The sequence below is a fragment of the Manis javanica genome, chromosome 8 (genome assembly GCF_040802235.1).
Source record: "Manis javanica isolate MJ-LG chromosome 8, MJ_LKY, whole genome shotgun sequence".
Classification (NCBI taxonomy): Eukaryota; Metazoa; Chordata; class Mammalia; order Pholidota; family Manidae; genus Manis; species Manis javanica.
The window spans coordinates 65,561,697-65,585,723 of NC_133163.1; the positions used below are offsets into that span (position 1 = coordinate 65,561,697).

General features: G+C 38.0%; 1 protein-coding gene across 6 annotated transcripts in view; it reads right to left on the bottom strand.

Annotated features, from left to right (window-relative positions):
• AKAP6 (A-kinase anchoring protein 6) overlaps window positions 1-24,027 on the bottom strand; it is a 627,130-nt gene that overhangs the window by 306,432 nt on the left and 296,671 nt on the right. For all 6 annotated transcript variants that reach the window (XM_036999333.2, XM_073211384.1, XM_073211383.1 and 3 more), the window contains one exon: window positions 7,446-7,697. In XM_036999333.2, coding sequence (XP_036855228.2) covers window positions 7,446-7,697 — 252 coding nt within the window. The remainder of the gene's footprint in view (window positions 1-7,445; window positions 7,698-24,027) is intronic.

Genomic DNA, 24,027 nt, shown 5'->3' on the forward strand with positions numbered 1-24,027 from the left:
ACCCCTATGTTTATTGCAGCCCTATTGACAATAGTCAAGAAATGGAAGCAACCTAAGTGTCCATCAGTAGATGAATGAATAAAGAAGATGTGGTACATATGCACAATGGAATATTATTCAGCCATAAGAAGAAAACAAATCCCACCATTTGCAACAACATGGATGGAGCTAGAGGGTATTATGCTCAGTGAAATAAGCCAGGCAGAGAAAGACAATTATCAAATGATTTCACTCATCTGTGGAGTATAAGAACAAAGAAGGAACTGAAGGAATGAAACAGCGGCAGATTCACAGAACCCAAGAATGGACTAATAGTTACCAAAGGGAAAGGGACTGGGGAGTGATAAGGGGATTTAGTGGCATTATGATTAGCACACATAATGTAGGGGGGTCACAGGGTAGGCAGTATAGCACACAGAAGACAAGTAGTGATTTTATAGCATCTTACTATGTGATAGACAGTGACTATAATGGGGTATGTGGTGGGGACTTGATAATGATGAGAGTCTAGTACCATAATGTTGCTCATGCAACTGTACATTAATGATACCAAAATTTTAAAAAATGGCTGACTCACCAGGATACCTGCACATTTAGCACAGTGGTATGGACAGAGTAAGCATTCAAAATACATCTATTAAACAAATAAATGAAGAATGAATGATGATATTTTAGAATTTTTCTATGTCTTCATGTAATTTCTTCCTCTGGTTATGTTGTTTTAGTTGACTCTGGTGATTAAAAGCCCAAGCTTCAGAGTCAGATTTTCACTCTGGTACATGGATAGGTGCTCAATGAATGTTCACTCTTATTACTTATTATGTTGTTACTTTTACAAATCAAGTATATTGAGGGGGGAAGTTTCATCAAAATGAGTGATATCCCTATGCTAAGTTGCACTACAGAAGAGGGAGTGCTCAACGAAAATGATGTGAATGGAATTGTGTGGTTTTTATGGTTTCTACCTGGATCAGGCTATATAAATGTTGAAATCAGAAGCGAAAAATACCAGGGAATGAGCCAGCCAAAAAAAAGTCACACTTTATGCAATTAAAAAAAAAACTAATAGTGGAAATTTCAATTTAAAAGCAGCTTGTATTTATTTATTTTTTAATTTGGTTGTTCTGTATTGGGAACTTACTCCTTAACAAAAATAGAATTATAAATAATGGTTACCTTCCTAAGATTCCTCAAGGGAGGAACAACATAAGACAGGCACAGTCGCAGGGAGGCCATCAGGTGAGAATTTGGGGATCAACAGAGGTGAGGCTCAGAACCTCACCCCCCCTGCTTTGAGAGAAATCTTCTGCATCCGTGGATGTCTTGCTGCCCTTGTCTAGCCTGGATTAATACGTAGTCCATAGGCACACACCTGATCATCTGATCATCTACATTTGCCCTCTTACAGCACTAAACTATGTTTTCTACCTTTATCTTGCATCTACTTACCACTTCAGCATTTTATTAAAAATAATAATAATAATAATAGAGGGAGAAATGTGGGATCAACATATAAATCAAGTACAAAAATCAAATGAATATTCATATTTGACCTGATTGTTTATAGGTCATAATGCGTGATCAAAACCGAAAGTTTCTGTGATGAATGCCCTTGTACTGTTCACCATGTAAGAATTTATTCACTATGTAAGAATTTGTTCACCATGTAAGAACTTGTTCGTTATGCTTCAGAAGATTGGAGACTGATGAGAATTAGGCTTGAGATGGATTAATGATTGTACATTGAGCATTGACCCCCCCTATACTGAATTTTATTGTTGTTAACAACCATTTGATCAATAAATATGAGAGATGCCCTCTCAAAAAATAATAATAATAATAATAATGGTTACCTTCCATAGCTACCCTGTAAGTAGGTATGTAAATTACCAACTAGTTAAAATTTGCATTATTTTCTATCATTTTTATCATGAAGGCACAGCACTATAGCTACTTAAGTGAAGTTAAGGAGGCATTCAGGAAAAGTTATGATGGGTAGAGAAAAAAAAATTTGAGGAGTCAGGTAAAAATTAGACCCCTGAAAGTGTCAGCCACCTGCTGGAAAGAGAGGGCACTGTAACCCTGAGCAAGCATTTGGTCCCCATTTTGATGGTCACTTAGAACCTTAAGACTAGGGATGCTGTGTTGCTTAAAATTAACAGGTATTCAATAAATACTGTGAGATGAATATACACCATGCATGACATTAGGTAATAGCATATGGCTGCCTTTTCCTGAGTCTTTCCCTAAAGATCTCTTCCCTACCAGTCCTTTGTTTGGAAAAGAAAATACTATATCCCAAAATACTGAATGCTCCAAAGGGAGCCCTCTCCCATCCTGTTCCCAACCAGGACAACAACTTCCATGCATGGCTGATGGTTACTCAGGGGTCACTATATTTAATTATTGCTGCATTTTTTCAAATAAAAAAAAATCCCTCTCTGAAAAACAAACAAAACAAAAACAGCTCATAACCAATCCATTTCATATCCTAAAGACCAAGTGACAAGTATCTACCCCCATATGTTTTAACACAGTTGTAATTAAAGATCATTCTTCAAAAGCATTTTTTTAATTGCTTCTGCATAGTAAAATCTAGAAAAAGAAAGCTCTCTGAAGTTTCTCAAAGCCTATGAATAATGAGCTTCATTTCTTGAAATAATGCTTAGTAATACTAATATTTTTAGTCCCATTGCTTTCTACTGGACCACCTTCCCAGACAGTTTTGTAACACCTGTAAGTAACAAAGTCTCTGGTGGATATGGAGGTAGGGGAAGAGTGCCCATTGTTTTTATTGCCCTTTTTATTTCAAAAAATTCATATTTCATTATGTACTGTCATTAGCTGTGTCACAGCTGCCTAGCAGGTTTAAACTCAAATATACCTCCATTTAATAGATTATAAAGCAGTTTCTCAGATGAAGGTTATATTTTATGGAGATGGTAATTTATTCACTTTATTGATGGGCAATTTATTCATTTTATTAATTGCCTCAATCTTGTCTCAGACATCAAGGAAACCCTTTTTTCTTTTCCTAATTTGAAACAAATTTTGCTTTGTTCCTTACACATCATTAAGTTCACTGAAGCTCTGGTCCCAAATGCCTTCTTAGATCTTTCCTTTTTTAATACCACATTTTGCCACCAACTGAATATAAAATTTAATACTCATAATTTAGAGATTTGAAGATCTCCCTATTAAAATGTCCCCAAGGTTGTATCAGTGTCCACTGCTACTTAACAGTCAGTTTTGTGCCCTGATTTAGTGTTCTTACTGAGAAGAGAGTTGAAAATAAAATTTCACTGCCTTAATTATGGGTATAATAGAAAATTTTGTATGCTCCCTCTCCCCTTCATCCACTAATCTCAATACATGGTGTTTGTTAAACTTCAATTACCAACACATAAATTCATGGACCTCTTACCAGAATGCTGCAACCCCCACTTTGCCCACCCTACCCCCATCCCCCAAATCCTCAGACCACATGAAGTCTTACTCAGATTCCTTTCAGCTCTGCCATGCTGGGATTCTATGATTCTGAATGCACTCCAAAAAGCAGCATAGACTGAGATGAGCAAACAATGATAGGGAAATGGGAAGCAAGGAGTTTAGTTTCTGACGGGCAAGGGGAAAAATCCACAAAAAAAAAAATCCTTCAATATTTTTATTTACACTATAGTAATAATTCTTAAAATTTTCTTATTTCTACAGGCTAAAATTATGAGTCAAATAATTAATCTCCCCTGATTAATACTAGTCCACCAACTTAAACTGATCTCACTCTTCTATACCTAAAAGCAGTGATTATCTGCATTATTTAATTCTAATCAACTCATCAGATTTTTATATAGTGATATGCACTAGGTACTGTGGAAGATATAGAGAGAATTATAATCCAATGCCAACACTCATGAAGGCTGGAACTAGGCATACTTCGTCATAATAAAAATCGCCCCTGACAAGTGCTGCCCAAAGAACACACAAAGCACTACGGCGTGAAAGCTCTGGGAGGACCAGGGGCATTCCCGTAGAGAGGGGGGCACCCAGTAGGTGCGGTGCTCGCTACACCACGTGACATAGGGCAAGTTCTTAATCAGTGTTTGCTATTATGTTAATGCTACTAATAGTTATCACCACCTGTGTGACTTCCTCTCTCTCAATGTCAGTCCTCTTTCTTAAGATGGATACTTTAATATCATCTGTAAAATAAGGATATCATCACCTGTCCTACTTACCTCCCAAAACTATCTGAGTATGTAACAAAATTATGAAGGTCATTCCTAACGTGTTATCCATTGAATGCCTAGTGCCTTATAAACAGTATGAAATCAATAAATATTTAGGGAAGGTAGAAAGCAAAGAAGGAAGGGAGGCAGGCAGGGAGGAAAGAACCATTGTAACAAAAAACAGGTAAGAGCTGGGTTTTGTTAATTAAATTATTCCTCATTTTATATATGTCCTTAAGTATTTACCTAAACTCTCTTAAATTTCATTTTTCCATCTATAAAATGCAACTATTTTTAATACCCCTTACCCTTCACACTAAATAAAGCAATAAATATAAAGTGCTTACCACAGTACCTGAATACAGAAAACTTTAGTACAACACATTTTCTAAACAATGTTAAGCTTTGCCCTAAAATGTTTTGATTATTTCATTTGTTTTGTTTTAGTAAGGCATATGCCAACTTGTTTACAAGATATGGTCTGTTCCCTATTTTAACAAAGGAATTAAACTGATACATCTTGTTTTTACAAGGACAGCAAGAGACAGAACTTGCACTTTCTCAACTTTCATTCTTTAATGTGGCTTGAAATTCAACTAACTTCCAGAGAAAAATGAATTCACCTTTATTGGAAGGATGTCTACTAATCTAGTTGATCAGCATGTTCTATGCCATTTCCCTTTGCATTCTTCAAATCTTTCACAGCTGAATTTATTCTGATAAAGCTAAGAATTTTATCCTAATTCCCTTTCTGTTTTCTACATTTCCAATGTGCTGGCAGAAACAAATAAAACTAAGCAGCTTTTGAAATATTCTCATGGAGCCACACTGGAAGTACAAACAAATAGGATCAGGAAACCACAGCTTCAGGAAGGAAGGTAATGGAGACACTTGAGTTCATAGAAAAATATCCACAAAGCAGATGGCTGAGAATTCACTTGTTCCTCTATCCCTTACACAACGTATTTTTTCATCTCTACAACAGGACTAAAGAACTAACTCCAAACATGAAAATGCACTAAGTTCTCTCCAATCAAATCCATGAAAAATTACTGAGCTCACATTGTAAGAACCATAACGGATACTACTAATAAATTCAAAACATACCTGTGAAAACAGTAGTCAGTAACAATTAGCCTCAGTGACTTCCCGTTGTTTCCTGGGCTACCACTTCATGAACGATACAAGTTCAAATAAGTGCATGATGAACATATTCTACCAAATATCAATAACAATGATAATAATAAACCTTAGAGCACTGATATATACCCCAGCTCTACAATGAAGAGTTGATTATCAGCAAATGTTTATTTAATGAATAAATAAATACGTAAAATGAATTGGTTTGACTCTGACTTCTAATGCCCACTCTGGTCCTAGAAAGTTGGCAGACCTGATGACTGATCAATACTGGATGTTGAACAGGGCCAGCAGAACACACGAGAAGAACAAAAACCAACAAACCAAAGAATGTACAGACCATGGCTGCCAGGTAGACAGCTAAAGAAAGGTCTCTTCAGAGTGTGGACAGGCCTTCCCCATCTCTGATCTCCAACTCATTAGCATATGCTTTACACATACCAGATTTAGGGCAGGGTTGACCAGTTTGGGATTCTTTATAGTTTCCCATAACAGTAAGAGTCCCCACAAGGACCCTCTAGGAAACCCCTTGGGAGGGGTGGTAACTGGGCACTAACACACACACCCACATAGTTATCCCATGATTCTAAAAAGTTCTCTATCGAAGTCTGTGTCACCTCCCTAACTCACAGTAACAAGGAAAACTAAATGAAAACAAGGACTACAACTTAAAGTTAGAAATAAGCCTAGTAGATTTGGATCCCCATAAACTTCCAGGGCCTGCAGGGAATTTGCCACAGCAAGAACATCATTATTAAGAAAACAATGATCAGTAAGTATAAATCATTTATGATTTATTCTTTGTCTTGCTGATAATGTTGGAGCCAGGACAACATTAATAAATTAATAAGTTAATGAGTAATGCAACATTCATTATAAGGCCTTTTAATCTTATTTATTTATATATATGTCTTATAAATTTGTATAGTGCCTACTTTCCACAGAACCAAGAGTAGAGCACTAACCTGAGTGTCAAGAGCCAAGGGACTGTATACATACACACATACTCTATAATTCTATATATGGTATCTATTTATCTACCTACTTTATCTATCTACACACACACAAAGCCTCTGCTTACTAGTATAATACTTTGCTCTATCAATATATGTCAATGTTATTTGGGAATAGGAAAGTTCACTTGGATTCAAATTCAGTGTTCATTCTTAAGCTGTGCATTAAGAATCATAACAGCAAACTCTTTAAACTACTCTCAATATGAGTATAATAAATCCAAATACATTGGTGTGTAAAATTTTTAAAGTCCTTTTGATTTACTGCATCCAGAATAATTTTTCTAAAGCATGAATCTAATTACGCCAATTCCCTGAACAAACTCTTCTATTCTCCTCAAAATAAAGTCAAATTCTTAATATAGGTCTTTAATATGGCTTTTCATCTTCATGATCTGACCTCTGCTCACCTACTAGTTCAAACTGTACTTGAAATTTTTGCCCCAGTCCTATCTGCAGCTCTCTGAGCCTATTATTCTCTCTTACCTCTGAATCTTTGATCATGTCATTACCTCTGTCCAGAACATTTTCTGGTGAACCTCTGTTCACCAGTCTAATCCTGCACCTCTTTCAGGTCTCAGGTTAGACTCAGTTCTTCTGGAAAGGCTTCCCTGTCTGAATTACATGCCCTTTCTCTGTCCTCCACTGGCATCATGTAGATTTACCACTGTTTGGCCTTAGTGTCTGTCCACTTGTCTCCATCCTAGACTCCTTGAAGGCAAAGACCATGTTATGAACACTATCATATTCTTAGCATCTAGTGCCTGAAACATAGTAAGTCATCAACAAATATTTATCAAATAATCAAATGGGGAACAGGAAGCCAAATTAGCACCAACAACTATGGTGGTATCTGTGCAAACTACCTGGTATGAGTTAACTCTGGTCTAAAACTTAATTCCCATTAGAAGGGCCCTAGCCTCTGGTCACTATACCTAGATTCAAAATCAATCTCAGGACCTGCTTACTTACCTACAAAGAATTCCAATCCCACATCTCTGAAGTGAAACATCCTCAATTCGTCACACTTAACAGTTCATTACTTGGCTTCAAAGAAAATACCCACCTCCTTTGTCTCTTCAGAGAAAGCTTGCAGAATGTCGGTCTGCCTGGTGTAGTTGCCATTGGCATCCTGTAGACCTTGCAGAATACGCTCCCGCAGAACCAGGACAGAGACTCGGAGCTGGTGCCAGAGGAGCTGCACCGTGTGGATGTCCACTATCACACTGACAGAGTAGGACAGCAGCTTCAGGGAGAACTCTGTTTCAAGGAGGGCATGGATTTGCTCAACATGATCAGAAATATCTTCACAAATGTCCTGCAGTAAAGAAAAGTGAAACATATGACTACTTGGCCTTATCCTAAGGAGGTGGTAGTAAAAAAGGTCACTCCTTCACCTGACACAATGATCAGGGCCAACAGATCAGGTGAGCACATGTTTGATCACCAGCCTTTGTTTCTGACCACATACATACTTGCAGGCCATATTCTTGGGCACTGGACTTTCGGTGGACACAGGTAAGTTAATCTTGTTCTAAACTACAAAAATCCTATTCTTTCAGGTACCAAATTGAAAGTTCAGCCAAGGAGAAAAGTCACAAATCTACTCTCTGTTCTCTTTATTTACTGTTTGGGATTCTGGCAAGGGAGCTAATAGCTGCTCTCTTTGCTGGTGGTGGGCTCCACTGAGCACATAATATTTCAAGATAGTAGCATCTTCATCCAGACACCTATTGCATTAAGAACGGCTAGAATGTTTGCTGGACAGGAACTCTATGCCATTCTAAATGACCCACGGGGCCTTCAGTATAAGAGTTTTATTTCCATAGGAGCAGATTTTAATGTTCAAATTCATAATGAACAGCTAAACTTCAACCCACACTTTGCAAGAAGTATCACTTGAAAGAAGGAAAGCATGAAGGATGATTTCCAAGGATGAAGAAAGACAAAATACAGTTTTATTTTTAAGACCTGAATATTTTAAATAAAAACATTCCTAAATCAAAATTTCAACCTCCTCGTTACATACTATAAAATAGGCAGATATGGTGTCTGATATGTCACTTGTCATTATAAGTTCCCAAATTTCCATTGTGCTGTAAGAGGCCACCAGCACAAAATGGGTAACATCAGTGTTAATACTTACTTGAGTAATTTGAGTCAATTAAGCATCAAAATGATCAAGGTCCATGAAAAATGCTCTGTTACTCATATTTAGTTTTATATCAGTGATTTTTTTAAATGGGACCTTTTTTTCCAATTTTTTTAAGGCTCAATATAAGATATTATTTGAGTTCTGAGTCCTACCATGACTATTCAGTCATTCTATGCTGGAATCAGAATACCTTCTGATTTCATATAATTCCTTTTTTTTTTTTTTAAGAAAAACTAAAATGTAACCTACATTTAACAATGTGTAATAACAGGCCAAAAAAATGTATTGAAGAATGATACAAAATTGTGCTGAATTATGAAAAATAACTATTGTACAATCCCAATAAATTCTCTAATATTAGTTCTTAAAACTCAAGAACTAATTAGTGACAGTGATGCAAATTGGTGATAGTAATTTGAAACAGATTAAAAGTTTAAACTAAATAGACTTTGGAGCCCTAAGTAGGTAAGGTTCTTACAAATGTGGCCCCTGAGCGTATGCAGTCCAAAAGAGATCCGGGACCAAAATTACACTACCCTGATAACCAGTGTGTGGGAACCAACCAGCCAGATTAGCCAGTCTCTGCTGGGCTCCAGCACAGAACAGCAGCCCTCTAACTGCTATAATCAGGTAGTCTATTTTGCTGGGTCTCAGTTGAGGCCTCTCAGAGCACCCACTCCTTTGATCTCTGCATGTCTTATTCCTGCTACTTCAACAACCACTCCAGAGGAAATGCCCTGCAACCTTGCCCTCTTAGGATGCCTTATAGTTCTGTGTTGCCTTGAGAAACTCCCTTCCTCCCACTGCTGACCTCTTTCCTGCACCCAAATTCTCTGTACCTTCTTGGCTAGGATCCCCACATTCCACTGTAAGAACACTCTAACTTCTTCACATTAAGCTGCATCTACCTCCTGGTCTTACCCAAACCTGGCTCTGCCCAACGTTCCTACTTTCCCTGTCTCCCTCCCAAGATAAGGTGCTCATTCTCCCAGGCCTCACCTGAGAGATGGGGGGTAGGGCCACTGAGGGAAGGGCAGGCCTCAGTACTTCTTTGCCATTTTCTGATCATTATTCTTTGCTTCATAACATCCCTCTTTCTTAGTGGGCATCTTCTACTGCTAAATCTTCCTGTCTTCCTCTGTCCTTGCTGTTACCTATCTTCTTGTTCACTCCTCTATACTGAAGAATGCATCTGGTTCATAGTTTTCCTCTCCATAATACCTCTCCAAGGTGATACCATTATCTTAGGTAATTTCAATATTCACACCAATGAAGCAACCAACACCCTAGCCTTGAATTTCTGTTACTCCACAACTGCTAAGACCTTCACACCCACTCCATTGGGGAGAATCTCTGCCATAGCTTTACCCTCCCTGGACCCTGTCATCACTCTACCTGTGGAACAGTACTGGGAAGTCCCCTATGCCACCCACCTCTCTTTGTCCAACTTTCTCAGTCCCATTTTTCCACTAGAGATCCTCTTTGGTCTCATCCAGGCCCCCAGCCCCTTCCCTCACTTTTTCTCGCATCTCTCTCCCCTCCTAGCAGAGCCTCCACAGTGGCCACGTAAGCACTCCCTTGGCAGTGTTCTCGACTTCCTCACACTCTTGATTTCATAACTCTGGTTTGTTATCTCTGTCTCCTGGGTCCCACTAGGATCCTGCAGATGCAGAATATAACACATACTTATGAGAGAAAACAATTTGAGTAACCTTTATGCGGCCTGCTCAGAATAGCCAAATAGGCATTTCTTAACCACCCCACTCCTGTCCTCCAATACAAAAGACTGTATATATAGCCTTGGCACCATGAAAAGTTCATGCCAATGCACATGCCACCCATTCCTCTTACACATAATTTGGCTCCTTCACAACAGACATGGGACTTTAGTCAGAGTCAGGTCATTGTCAGCTATCCAGGGGAAAAAAATCTCTAAGGGGCACCAATTAACTTAGGTCTCTATACTCTTCTCCCTATGTAACTGAAAGGTAAATTGGCCCAGTTCCCAAAGAAGGAGATAGGCTCTGAGGAGAAAGAAACACTCTCCTCACAAATGTGACCTCACTCTGTTGAGTATGTTGGCAATGTGCACACCACCATCTTCCCTGATATTCTGAAACTAAATAACACATAACATGGTGTAATTTTCTGGGGTCTATTAATTTAATTATTTTTATTCCCTAACTCTGCCACCGATTGCCTAGTCTGACAAAATTACATACACACACAGCTGTGGAACAAGAACTACAGATATATGTGTGGGTTGTATATATGTGCCTAAGAGTATGTATACACACCTCGAAACACAGACTATGCTGTGATCATTTGGTGAGAGGTTTGTTTAGAGACAGGTAATTGAGTGATTCTGAATCTATACGTACTTTTTAATACTAGAAAAATCCACTTTTCTTGGTCCCTCTACCAAACAAATATTTAAAGAATAATCAGTTTGAAGCTTCTGATGCTTAGGCCCTTAACTGTTGCCAGTTTGCTGGACCTTTATATGAAGGAAACTGAAGATTATGGACATTCTGTTTATTTTAATGTAGTCAGATAACTAGGTACTAGAGACTTTTAAAAATGACTTGCTGAATGGCTTCCTCCCATCAGGACTGTTTGGAATTAAACAGCCCTAAGTGATCTGACCTGTTGGAGGCCCTGTAGGTACTAGATTAACAAGGTGAAGTGGAAGGCAGCGGGCCAGGAGGCTAGACTGGAGTTCAACTGATGCATGTAAGGAATCCCTGGTGTTCAGCTTGCCTGGATATGTGACTTGAGCAGATAGCCACAGGAAACTGGGCACAGCTCACATGGCTAAACTGCTCAGTGTATAACAACCTTTTGAGCTCTGTAGTGCTACTTATTAGGAAACAAAACAGTTATTTTAGTAGAGATCCACAGTTTTTTAGGAATATGAAAAGAAACAACCACTTCAGGACTGGTTATATATACATGTCTTAGGGACCTATAAGCAAAAATATTTCTTCCCCATCTGCTTATTAGGTGTATTAATAGGAGATTAAAATCTTTCATTCCATAATTAGATATTTTAAAACACCATGTAATGACTGGTTAAGCTGAGATACTACCTAAAATTCATTGTGAATTATAACTGCCCAACAAATGTTAATGTTTGTTTTCAGATTCTATTCTATTTTGATAGAACATGTTAGGAGGCAGAAAACTACAAGCCCACTGAGGAGGTAAGGTCATGAAAGGGATGAGGTTGTTGCAGATTGTATGAGTGACAGCCCTGGAACGTTTTCCACCATCAGTGGGAGTGATGGTTAGGCCCACCTGTCCTTCTTGTATAAAGCAAGTTATTCCTGGAAACTCACCCTTCATAATCTTAGCCTGACATGATCCCACTTCTCCTGTTCACAGCTAATTCAGGCCAATATTCCTGTTGGTTCCAGCCCTTCTCCCCCAGTGTTGTCTCTGCCAGACCTTTCTTCTCTGACCTTTGGATTCATCTTCTGATTCCCAAGGGATGAGGTTACTGTGGACATATCTACCAGTGTGGACTTCTCTCACTCTTAGGAATGCAGATTCAGTCTTTTGCCCTTAAAGGCAGCTCCCACCCCTTGTGTGCCATGTCCAGGAACAGACAGCTAGATAACTCTGGGACTATGGAGGTATAGGAAAGGCAAATAGAGAGAAAGGCAGACAAGGATATCAGGACAAACTGTTAACCTTCAGAAGCCCCCTTTCTTGTTCTGTTAAGAACAAATAAAAGCTAATACATCTCACTTCCTATGAATATTATTATTTGGCAACCAGATGCAACTTCATATAATTTATCAAGATTTTATCATCATCATCAAAAGGTACCCTATTCTTCTTGTGATGATAAAATGCCTATGTGATGAGATGAAGTGAGGTAAATTAAGTTACATAGGCATTGCGACTTCATGTTAGACTACTACTGGCCTTCTGACAATGTGTCAGAAGGAGAAGCATCTGCTTCCAGACTGCTTTGGACTGCAGGTAACTAGAACCACAGAAAGTGAGATGATGGATAAGGGGGGAACTATTGCATAAAAAGAATTCTCAAAACTCAACAGTAAGAAAACAACCAACACAATCATAAAATGGGCAAAAGACTTGAATATTTTACCTAAGTGGATATAATGATGATAAGTAAGCACATGAAAATTGAGATTATTAGCACATGCTATTAAGGAAATGCAAATTAAAACCACAATGAGATACCAGTATACACCTATTAAAATGGCTAGAATAAAAAATTACTGACAATACCAAGTGCTGAGGAGTTCCAGAGCAATTGGAAGTCTCCTAGACTGCTGGGGGGAATGCAAAACAGTACAATCACTCTGGAAAACAACTTAGCAGTGTCTTACAAAATTAGACATACACTACCATATAACCTATTAATCTCACTCCTGGGTGTTTATCCCAGAGAAATGAAAACTTAGGCACACAAAAAAATGAAAAGAAGCTCTACTCATAGTCACCAAAATCTAAATGTCCCTCAGTAGGTAAATGGATAAACAAACTATGGTACATCTGTATAATGCACAGCAACTGGGGAAAGAAAAGAACAATTAATACATGCAACAGTTTGGATAAATCTCAAAGGCATTATGCTAAGTGAAAGAACCAATTTGAACATTATATAATTCCATTTATGTAACATTCTCAAAAGATAAAACTGTAGTGATTTAGAATAGACCAGTGGTTGCCAGGAACTGGGGGTGGGAAGGGGCATGACTACAGATTGATAGCATGAGGGAGTTTTTGGAGGTGATGGAACTATTCTGTATCCTGATTGTGAGGATGGTTATACAAATCTACACATGAATTAAAATTTGTAGAACTGCACACCAAAAAAGAATGTCAATTTTGCTGTATGGTAATTTTTAAAATAAGAAAAGAAAACCAGTTTATAATCTCTCAGTAAAATACACATGGAAGTTCATTTCGGGTCATACACTTTGGGTTATTTTGGTTCCCTTCAGTTTCTTGGAAATTACAAATAGCACAGTTCTTAGGGTCATAGCACTACTATCATCATCCCTGATTTTATAGCTTCTACATTATTTTCTGGCACGTATAAAAGAAAATGAGGCTAATCTGAAATCCATCTCAAAGTGAATTAAAGCAAATGACAGTGGTTAACAATGTATCTTCAGAGTTATATAAGATTTTTTCCATAGACATTACTATGTTAGAGTGCACAAGTGATTTTCTCCATTTTCTTGTTTAATTTACATATAGCATGGCAGCCTTTATTACATTTAGAATTACTCAGAGCATAAAATGCACCGGCTACATTATGCTGCCAACTGCCCACTTCACTCAATCTTCTTGAAACCATGTGATCTCAAAATGCAGCTGCTGCTGCCTGTCACTAACACAGGACTCTTCTGTGGTTACTGAAGTAGCTGATACAAACACTGATCTGAGACCATGTATAAACAAACTCTAGTGGGCTGGATTCGTATTTTTCTTTTAATTTTGATGCGTGTTTATGTGAGAGAGGTGCCTTTTCTTTTTTTTGTAAGATTGTTGTATATTTTTCAGTTGTATCTTATCTTCTCCAGACAGATACAGGGCTGTTAAGATAATGGTAATGTACAGTTAACCAGTATGTCCAGTTTCACCAGCATGGGATAGAAAACAGGTCACCCTTCCTGTGAGTGCTCCCCTTTCTTGTGAGTGTGACCGCCTCAGTCCCTGCTAATTGTCTGTGGGAGGGGATCTGTTTGCTGCCTCAACATAAGGCCACTATGTCCATTCTCAACCATTCTCAAACATCTTGAAGGATTCCTCATGAATTACAAGTGTCCATGGATCAATATTCTGCGAAAGTGCCTCAAACTGCCAGTCTCCAGGGCTCCATGAGCATTTGGAGGGAAACCCACCCCTCTAGCAACTTCCTCATGGCAGGTATTGAAACCACATTTGGCACCTCAGTTTCAGGAATTTCTACAAGTGCAACACCTCCCACTCCTCTCTGCATTTTGCTTCCTCACCTGCAATCGCCAAATGAGAAAACATAGCAAATCCCCCCAAAAACTCCACTTGCCTCTCCATAGGAACCAACTGCAATTGGCAGGTATTTCTTCATTCATCTACAACCCCAAATAATGTTTCTCTTCTCTTCCCCTAAAAAATCTCAGTGTTTCTCTTAAAAACCCTCTTAACTTACATTTGTGTAACTGCAGGACACATTCAAATGGTTTTTCTAATATAAATGTGAATTAAGGCCTATTTTAAAGGCTAGGCAGGTCTCCTCACTTCCAATTCCATCTTTTTCCTATAAGAGTTTCAAAAATTATAAACACTCATCTTATTCAGAGCATATCATTACACTCAGAATAAAAAAATTTTCATATTCTAAAGTCAGTAAGAAGAGAAATAAATGTAAGATGTACTTTGTATACATATTTTAGTCTTACAGCAAAATGCCATGGTGTTGTGACTGCTCATTTTCTTTATTATGAATTATAGAAATGAATGATTAAAGAAAAGTGTCTTTTACCCATATGTTCACCATATGTGTCTATTCATTAGAAAAAGCTGAGAAGAGATTCCTACTTAATACATGCACTTTATATTTTAAAATACAGACACTTGTTACAAAAAGTCACAAGTCAACCATTTGAACTAAAACTTGCAACTTTATAGTAAAAATTTCCTATTGCAGAGTGTTAATGCCATTTTCAGTTGACTTTATAAACTGTACTTTCTCCAAAAGACAGACTTGGAGATGCTCTTATGACAAGTTATTTTATTTCCCCAGAAGTAGACTACCCCTTCCCTAACAAATATACTTTTCTAATGGTCCTAGTTTCTTCTTTGTCATACTGAGAATGACTGTGATGGAGAATGGTGGGAGGAATGCTGAGACTCTTATGATCATCACAGTACTTCTCTCCAAAGTTTTCAGTACTCTGTTCTAAATGGGAGTTATCCCTTTAATTGCTAAAATTCGGAAAGCGCAAGAACTCAAATAAGATTATTTATGTAGAAGTGGTTTTGCTGTTAATCATTAGCTTTACTCATCCATCTCCCTGACCAGACTGTATCTTTCTGGAAATGGGAAATGTATCTTATTTGTCTTTGTACCTATAATGCTACACTGTTTTAGGACACTGCCATACATGTGGGCAGTGTTTAAAGGATGTTTGTAGAGTTGGATTTGACTGAACAAAATACTGTGTTTTACAAATCAAACTGAATCCCTAAAAAACAAGTAGTAGTTTAGTTTCATCTCTTAAGCATATCCACACTTACTGGCACTCAATCAGCAAATATAAGTAACTGACATTGGATCATTTTCTGTTTTGACTAGGAGAGGTGCTAAAATAGCATGTGCATTTCAGAGAGTGAAGGAGATGATAGAAGAGGATAAGATGCTGAATACAGGCTTGGAAGCCTTCGTACTTCTGCTTTCATACTCTGAAAATCTCCTTTGCCTTCAACTAAGAAATGACCAATTAGAAGTTCTGTCTGGCCATACCTGGCCATATCCAAATCTGGATTGTTCTGCTTTCTGTGATTTGAAGTTTTTTCATTCAGGATTATTATTTTTAAAGATTTAGAGGAATCACTGATTGGGATACCACTTTAAATTCCTAATCCCAGGCTCTGACTTATTTGAGAAGGAAAAAACCCTGAGCAAAAAGATGAGAAGAAAATTGACAACTGTTATTATACATGGTAGGAGATGTTTTTCTAACTGGGCTATTGCTTAGACATACTTACATTCTGGGTTCTACATGACTCACTAGATAAAGTTTCAAAATCCAAGTTCATTCACTAACAAAAATGACAGCTATGGCCTCAACTCTAAACAACTCACCTGGAAACTGCTCAGAAGGCATCTTTATAGAACTGACTTCAGGTAGAAACCAACTGAGAAGCCAGTGGTGGTCTTCACACTGCAATGTGCTTGCTGATGATGCTGATTCCAGGGTCTCCCTTCGAGAAAAGAGATGGAACCAAGGAACCTGCACTTTCTTAAGCACGCAGTGGCCGTGGTGCCAGAGTGCTGAGCATCACGTAGTGAAAACCACTCACTGGGGGATAAGCTGTCTGTCAAAATGACTGGCACTGACATGGGAACTACATGCAAGCCTGCTTTTCACAGCTATAGAAACAAAACTTCCCAGCACTTGAAAGGTGGCCTGCCACTGACATTACACAGAAGTATCCACGGCAGAAGTTACATTCTTTGTGCCCCAGAACATAATTTTCTACTTTATTTACCTACTGTTGACAGTGTTGTGATAATCTCTAGGGCAGCATCAGATTTGCAAGCTTCTCTCACATGCTTTCTCTTGTTTCTTTGTTTTTTAATACTTTTATTATGTAAAAATGAAACAGATACAGAATATCACTCAAAAACATACAGCTTAGTAAATTATGTCAAACATCCTTGTAACAACTACTCATATCAAAGATTAGAACTTTGCCAGCCATATGTGTCCATGTGCCTGCTCTCCATCAGCGACACTCCTTCCCTCCAAGTCACCACCCTGACTTGCATAGCAATCACTTCCGTCCATCTCATTACGGTTTTATTACCCAAGTATGTAAGCCTGGACACTATAATTTACTTTTTCCCGGTTTTTCACTTGATATGTCTTTTAAGTCTTTTTTAATCTACAGAGTCCATCTATATTCCTTTCTCTTTCATATGCATTTGCCTGTTGAAGGTTCTGGGGCATTAAACCTGTGGAGTTTCCTACAATTTGGGTTTGTTGATTGCAGCCACATGAGGCAGCCCAGGTGTTGGCTCCTCTGTCCTCATTTCCTCCTACATATTAGCAGCTGGATCCTAAGGCTTGATCAATCTCAGTTTCAATTTCTATGACAAAATTCTAAATAGTATTGTGTTCTTTCTTCAAGAGGCACTTAATTTTGCTCTTTTTTGATAACTGATGCACCGACTGTTCTGGTAGTTGAAGTTGTGTAACTACATCTGTTAATGCACTGGGGATTAGAAAATAATGATATTCTAATTCTATCTTCTTTTTTTTTCATTCCAGCTAATAAACTGGAATAACTGTATTAGAAGATGCTTTCCTTCATCAACTATTTGATTACAGTGATACAATTCATAAAAGGAAGTCGATATAAATGCTTGATTCTTTTTCTTTATCCATTTTCAAGATAATGAATTGGTTCTCTGTCATATTAAAAAGGTAGCCAAAAGGCAGCCATCCATCCATCTATTCATGGATTTAAACATATTTGATGAGTTTTGAACCACTGTATTTCTTAACATTGTTGAAGCTCACTGACCAGTGGGATCCCCTTCGATGTGACTTCAAGCTGATTATTCTAGTAGTATTTGATAGATTCCTTGTTTATCTTATGTATTTCCAGACTTGAAATTAGCCATTTTTCTGAGAAGCCTGGTAAAAGTTTTTCCAGACCACCATCTGCATAAGTATGCTCATCAATACTAGGTTAGTCACAGTTTCTAGGTTTTTTTAATTAACAGAGCTAGGATATACAACTATTTAAAAATGTAACATCTTAAGATTTCATAAGTGCTATTTCCAATTCATCCATTACTCTGGGTTTTACCTAACACCTTCCAGACTACATCTGTATCTCCTTTCTTTTGCACCAAGAAGCTTGTTCTCAAGAACACAGGGGGTGAAGCAAGTCAAAGATCCCATAATTACTCATTTGCTTATCTCACATTACACACATAATAGTTTCAGAATAACAGTACTAATAGTATCCTAATACTAACAGTGGCCCTGAAGCAAATGACTAGGACAGGCATTTATAAGATAACCAGGTGAAGGTGGCTTTTGCCACCACAGAAGAGGGCAGGACAACCTTTGGTTTGTCAGAAGAAACCATAGAATAAAAATACCAAAGAAACTTCACCATCCTGTGCAGTCACATGCAGGGGTGCAGGTAGTGCACTCTTTCTTTTTCTGTCCAGTATAACAACAACATGGCAGAGGTGAGTCATATAACTTATCAGTTTAAGGCTATCCATGACGAAAATCGGTCTTCTAATCAAGCAATGGGTTGTGAGGATCTTTTCATTTACCTTCTCACATGGCAAAAGTTGTGCAATTTACATATTTGCTCTGTTTATTCATTGGCTATATGTCATTTCTGTCTATTTCTATGAGAATTTCTTAAGAAATTGTTGTATGGCAAAGTGCTGCATTTGTCTGTTTTGCTTTACAGAGGACAGTACCTCATGCAAATATATTAATACATGCTGATGCTGTGCTACTGAATTCATGAACCATGAAATAGAGGCTTGAAGATTATCATGAGGAAGAATAAATGCATCACAAGATGTATCCATATGACTTTGCACCAAGTTGAGTGTCAGTGTCTGTGTTCTCAGCCCTGCTCTGTACTGACTAGCTCTGTTCCAATAGAACACAGAGCCTGTTTCCTCATCTGTAAAGACAGTGATGGATGGATGATTTCTACTCTCAAGCTCTAAGATTTCTTTTTCTTTCTCTTTTATTTTATGTACCATCCTATAATGTACAGCCTGAGCTTTATTAACTCAGAAACTTTTGTGTATCTACTGAAAATCCTGGTAAAATGACTGCTATTTCCTATTAGTAGTAGAATGAACACTAGACTGGGAATCAGGAGACCTGAGTTCCAGACCTGTGGACACTGAAAAGTATCTCTCTGGCTCCTGTAGGTGGCCCTGCCATATGCTCTGAATTAACAGCACAGATTCATACCACCAGACAGAGGAGGAAAGATCTACGGTTCATTCAGAATGAAGGCCAAGGTGCCAAACCCAATTCCAGGCTTAATGTCCCGAGTTGCCCCTTTGGTTGTGTTTTCCTTGTTCTCCATAGGAGGCTCAGGCCATTGCTCTGCCACCCTTCAATGCTGCCTCCCTCCCCACAAACGCACATACACACATATTCCTTTGAGGTTCATTTCCACCTGCCTATACTACCATAACTCTCTCTTCAACTCAGTCATTTAAGAATTTATGTTCTAAAGTTATATAGATTCATTTACAAATGATTTCTGTTGACCTATTCATAAATACTTTTTTATGCTGGGAAAAAGAAGTTAAGAAGATAAAGGTCCTACTTGGAATTTCACTGCTGACTCATGGTGTGACCTTCTACAGGTCAACCTCTTTCTTAAATGCACTCTGAATATATTTAGATCACTAAGACTATGGCACAACTTCTAAGGATGTGTTTCTATGTTTTCTTCCCCCACATAAATATCCACAGCAACTAACTTAGCTGTTGATTTGTATTTAAACACCTACAACATGCCTGTTGGGAGCTAACATTACAGACACGAGTTTTTAGATCTCATATTTGAGAGTCCAGAACAGGAACTGAAACCTCATAGCATCAGAGCCCTGTGAAGACCTAATTTTAGGGGCCATGGTTAAGACCCTGTAACTGTGAATAACAAGTTGTCAATTAGCCTTCTGTGTAGTTCCTATTGCCTCTCACTGATTCAATAATTTCATTCCTGGGGATCTCTCCAAGGGCAATAATGGATTATCTACTGAAATCCTATCACAGAGTTGTTTATAACGGTAAAAAATTCTAATAGCCAAATGATCACAAGAGAGGATGCAAAATACACTAATGGCATTGGATGTTCAACACATATTGTTAGCTGAGAAAAGGTCAGTTATAAACATTCTATAAAAATTATAGCTATATGTACTCGTGAAGAACTAAAAAGGATGTCAAAGCCGTTCATAGTATTTCCTCTAGGCGGCAGCATTACAAGTGATTTTTAATGTGCTGTTCTCATGTTTTAAATTTTCTTCACTATAGATTCATTTCTTTTGTGAAAAAGAAAAAGAGTAAAACTTAACAACAAAGAATTGAAGTCTGTTCCCATGGCAGAACAACAGTCAAAGAATCAAGGTTGGACTACGCATTGTAAGTTATATAAAGTACAATATCAAGGTGACTGAACATCAATGTCAGCACAAGAGGGTCTTCAGACTCCCTGCATTCTTTCTGTAAAGGCAGAGACTTCATTCATAGCCATCCCCTCATCATTTTCTTAGGGCTGTATGTCAGGTGGTCAGATGCTACTAGCCAGGTACTAACAGATAAATAACATATCATTAATCACTGGTTATTAAGACATTTAACTCGGCTTTGCTTTGATTATTTTTTTAAGTTGAGCACACTTGATATAAAGACCTGAGTGAATTAATCATGTGAAAAGAATGGGAATGTAAAAATTATTCATCCTCTCTTCCTTTTAATTTGATTCATTGATTTGTCCCAGAGCATGACTGAATAGATCATCAACTCTCTTCTACATTTTCATACCAATGTTCAAGGGAGGACCAATTCTGTTTCTAAGGACAGATTCCATCACTTAACAAAGTAGATCTTGTGTTATATCACTCAACAGTGACCTCAATACCCTAGAATTCAGAATTTTCCACTTTCAAGATACTACACAGCCTTTGATTAATTACCAGGAAAGTGGAGACCTAACAAAAACTAAACACTCCCTTGGGGATTATACTTTAAAACACTAAAATTTCAGTCCTTCACAATTGCTTAGGAATTTTTGAAATACACAATTTGTATAAACTGTTGTTTACTTTCAGCAACCCAAATAATTTGTATTGGTGGATTTATTTTGTTCCTATTATTCCTTCCTCTACAGAATCAAAAACAGCAAAATGCATACATCTAGCACATTTTCTGGAAAATTTAATGCTGAGGATCAGAGCCTAAATTAAAACACAGTATTCAACTTATATTTTAGTTAAGAAAATCCATTTTGGTATTCTGCCTGCTCCATGCTTGACTGACTCTCCGTATTAGAGCTGCTCTTCTGCAAGCACTAGACATACAAAGCAAGATGAAAGTTATTGAATTCCAATAACGTGGTTTCAAATCTACTCTCACTGCCCTTTTCCAGAGGCCCCTTTGGGAAATAAAAATGGATCAAACTAACATATCTGACCACCAAGTGCAGCAACCATCCATTATTAATGCCCCAATGACACACCAAAATGGAAAATGAAGGATCCATTCAAATAGTCCTATAACACCCATTCAGGCTCCTCAAAGGAATTTACATTTGAAATTAGCAACTGGCTAAGAAGGAAAGTCAATTTCAGTGCACTTTCTCCAAACCTACAGATTAGTTCTACCTGTTAAACCATTTTTAACCTCATGGCTTACTTAGATAGACTATAAACTTAGTGAGGAAGAATTTTCTGATTATACAGATAGAATAATCATTCAGACCTAACAATGAGCACACAAAAGGAAAAGCAGGACAATAAATAAGTTCTAAGCAAACACAAATACCAACCAAACTTCAGGTCAGTCCTTTTAACATTAATCCATGATTAATAAACTCATCCCTACAGTAATCAAGGTCTTATACCCGACTACCCCTATTTAATTGCAGACAGAAACCATCTTGTGAATGTCTAGTGAAAATTCAAGATGTGTAAAGTGAGTTAATAATGAGTAATAAAATTAAAGAAACAAAATGAAAGCTGCAAATGAGCTGGAGATATAGAAAATATTAGAAGAAAAGACCACAAGAGAGATTTACAAGGATAAGACAATTTTTATTGTTTCTCTATGATTTAGACCTTATCTACTTTTAAATAAAAAGAGAGAAGACAGGTTACAAATAGCATACTATTAAAGCTAAAAAAAAAGCAGGAAGGAGAAAGATCATCAAGACACTTAAAATGAGACAGTTGCTGCATTCAAGCACTAGAGAGGGAGTTTAGTTCTACAGAGGGAGGAGAAAATGTGTGGCAGGAAGTGTGTGGCTAAAGAAAAAGGCCTGGTGTGGGAAATTAGAGACATAAAGGAATTATCAGCAGTTAATATAAGAGGGTAACAGGAGATGGCCTCTGTGAGTAAACGAAAGAGCTGGAACACCCAAACATGAGAGATCCTGGTTCTTTGGAACTGCATGACATCTTGACAATGACTCATACTCTGAATGGCAGACAGAAGCAAGATTCAGCCGTGAGGGCCAATACAGAGGGGTCTAGACTGGAAAAGGCTGAATGCAAATCAGAGAGAAAACAATGACGACAATAAGGAAATTCTTAAGGAAAATTTATCTCTGAAACTAGTAAAAAGCAGGCTCTAATTAAACTCTGTCAAATGTTGCTTGTCCTCTTACACTGCATGAAGGATTTGTGCTCCGGGATTGCTCACAGAAATGTCAAGAAGGTTCTCACGCTCCAAGCAAAGGGATCTCTTTTTCTCCTTTCTCCCTCAGGTTGGTGCAAAGGTCAAGACTATCAGTGACCCTGAGGAGGTCTCTGTATTAAAATGCCCCTGGGTTTCATCACAGAGCAACAAAGAGTGAGGATTTGATTGGCCAGCTTAGCTTCAGTGATTTCCTTTAGCCAGAGTGCACATGAAAAATAAGATAGATACTTCCTTTAAATGGAGAAAAATTTTGTCATTTTACAATCAGGGCCAAGAGGCCATCTTGATGCTGGAAAAATTATGATAGCATTCACTCGCTAATAGAAAGAATAGGCTTATCTTTAGTGGAAAATATTGGTACAGACACAACCTAAGATCTATTCATAGGCTACGTAAGTGGTAGAACAAAGCTGAAAACAACTGTGTAAAGTAAGTACACAAAATACACCAAAACATCTCAGGGGAATAGGATTGTAGGTAATTATTTCTTCTTATATGTATCCATATATTTATTTATATTTACTATTTATTATAAGGAATATGACATCTTTTTCAAAAAATAATAATTTGGTGATTTTTGCTTGCTTGTTTGTTCTTCAGCATATACACGAAGATCCTGCCTTTTAAAAATAGGAGGTGATGATGAGTGCATTCTAGCAGAAACGCATGGTTAGTAGTAGTCATGGGAGAAGAGCTGCATGGAGGAAGGAAAGAGTAACACACAGGCGTCTGTTTAAAGGTGCTGGAACCTATGTAATAGCTAGTGCCAGATACCCCTTCAGGTAGTCTGCCCACAAAGATATTACAGTCATGTCCTCACGCATGAAGTCACCGCAAAATTCCCTTTAAATGTAGCCAGAATACATTTTGTTTTTCAAACTGGGAGGTCAGCTGCACTGCAGGGCAGTTGCCAGTGTTTATGGAATGACAGAGATTTCCGGGAGAGGCAACTTCAACAGGAATAAAGAGGTGTCAAGTAACATACAGCAAATGTAAATAGACACCAAAGCTGGAATGACTAGCCCTTAGAAGGGCTATAAAAAGCCAGTAGAGGCACACATCTCACCAGCAGGACTCTATTTTCCTTGGAGCCAGGCAGAGTCTGGGAGTTCTGACCCCTCCCACTGCCAAAGAGCAGGCAGTGCCCTGATCCACCCCAAGCAGGAGGAGGCTGGTGTCCTGGAACCACCTCCCCTCCTGCATAAGCATCTGGAGGAGACATAGGCCAAGACAGTATCATTTATAACAGTGCATCCTCTACTTCACTTGTACAGCCAAGGAGTCATAAAGACAGGTATCACACAGAAGGCCAATGGGAGGATTTTTTA